At 23.0% G+C, this 1,627-nt stretch overlaps 1 protein-coding gene across 1 annotated transcript; it reads left to right on the plus strand.

The window, feature by feature from the left end:
• Positions 1-668: 668 nt before the first annotated feature.
• PCYB_005640 (hypothetical protein) lies at positions 669-1,407 on the plus strand (the record flags this gene model as incomplete). The annotated part of the gene is made up of 2 exons (XM_004227985.1): positions 669-713; positions 844-1,407. 2 exons carry the CDS (start codon positions 669-671, stop codon positions 1,405-1,407), a joined length of 609 nt encoding a protein of 202 aa, XP_004228033.1.
• Positions 1,408-1,627: the final 220 nt, after the last annotated feature.

A 1,627-nucleotide genomic window follows, 5' to 3' on the forward strand; every position in this document is an offset into this window, starting at 1 on the left:
AAATAACATTTACAATTAAATTATAAATGGCTTAACGTTTTTCATATATGAGATAAATGCATTATTATATACTTTTTTTTGTGAAAATAAGTTTACAACCTTGTTTTGTTATTATTATTATACTATGATATATTATTAATTTTTTTAAAATCTCGGTATTCATAAATAATTTTAATTAATTTTATATTATTACGGCTTCATTAATAAGAAATATTAAAAAATTACTTTTTTATTCAAATTCTTTTTTTTCGTAAATTAAATCTCATTTTCAATAAATAATATATGTTTTAGAGAACATAAAACATACTAATTTTATAAAATACAGAAACCTTTGAAGTAAAATGAAACAATATATTTGTTGAATATTATCAAATGAAAATTGTCGTATAACTTAAATTTTTACCGGTTCGCATACATTTTTGACATCTTAAGCACTTGCAACATGAATGGAAACAGCAAAGGCATCTACATCCCTAAATACCTTACGTTTCCTATTTAGCAACCTCATGGAAATATTCCCGATAAGTATTAATTTAACAATTAAATGTAATATTTTCTACAATTTAACTGTTTCACAGTTTTATTACATGATGAAAATTTTATTAATATTTAAATAATACTATCGTTTCGCATATTTAAATATTTACCCTAATACTAAACCCTGAACCATGGACGATAACACTGAATGTCCTTACGATTCTACGAAAAATAGAGTATTTTTCCTTTTGTTTGTATTTCTATTTTTTATCATAATTCATGTGAATTTACATATGAAAGCAATAAGAAAAATAATTTTTTTGTATAAATCAGTTTTTATATATTATTTCTTCCATATTTTTTTAGTACATCTTCTATGAACACACTGATAAATATATGGAGTATGAAAAGAATTGTCCTCAAGAAAATCATTATAATCAATATGAGTATAAATGTAAATTTCAATTATCAAATGATGAAAAAGAGCAAATGAATATTATTACTATTTGCAAAAGATTTCATTGCTTACTTGATAAATTGTTTCCGTTATCAACCAAACACACAAATAATAATGAATATGTTGATTTGGAATACTTGAACTATTGGTTAAATTATGAACTCCATTTAAAAGGTTCTAGCATTTGCCCAAAATATTTCTATCAAATTTTGAAAAGTATGGATAATAACGACATATTAAGTGAATTGAGTAAAAATTATGGTTATATTGTAAATGAAGAGGTTAAAAATATGTATTCCCTATACAATTTATATTATTACTATAATGAAATGAATAAAGATCTGAATAGAGATACACCAATAGAAGAAACAGTTATGGTATACGCTAACAAATGTGTTGATGAATATCAAAAATTTGAAGGTCATTGTTCTGATACAACAACAAACTTTTTGTATTGCTTTAACTGCCTTTAAAGAAAAATATGATAAAATTGATTTAAAAATTGAAAAATTAAAAGACTGGAAAAAAAAAAGCTACCAGAATTAAGTAAATATAAAAAAGCTCGAGTATATGATTCTTCATTGGAATTTGTTGAAAACATTGAAATAAAAGACGATGATAATTCCAATGTACCTACAAATATAATTATAGGAATATCAATAGCTACACTTGGAGTATCAACGCTTTTTTTTC

The sequence above is a fragment of the Plasmodium cynomolgi genome, assembly GCF_000321355.1.
Source record: "Plasmodium cynomolgi strain B DNA, scaffold: 0781, whole genome shotgun sequence".
Classification (NCBI taxonomy): domain Eukaryota; phylum Apicomplexa; class Aconoidasida; order Haemosporida; family Plasmodiidae; genus Plasmodium; species Plasmodium cynomolgi.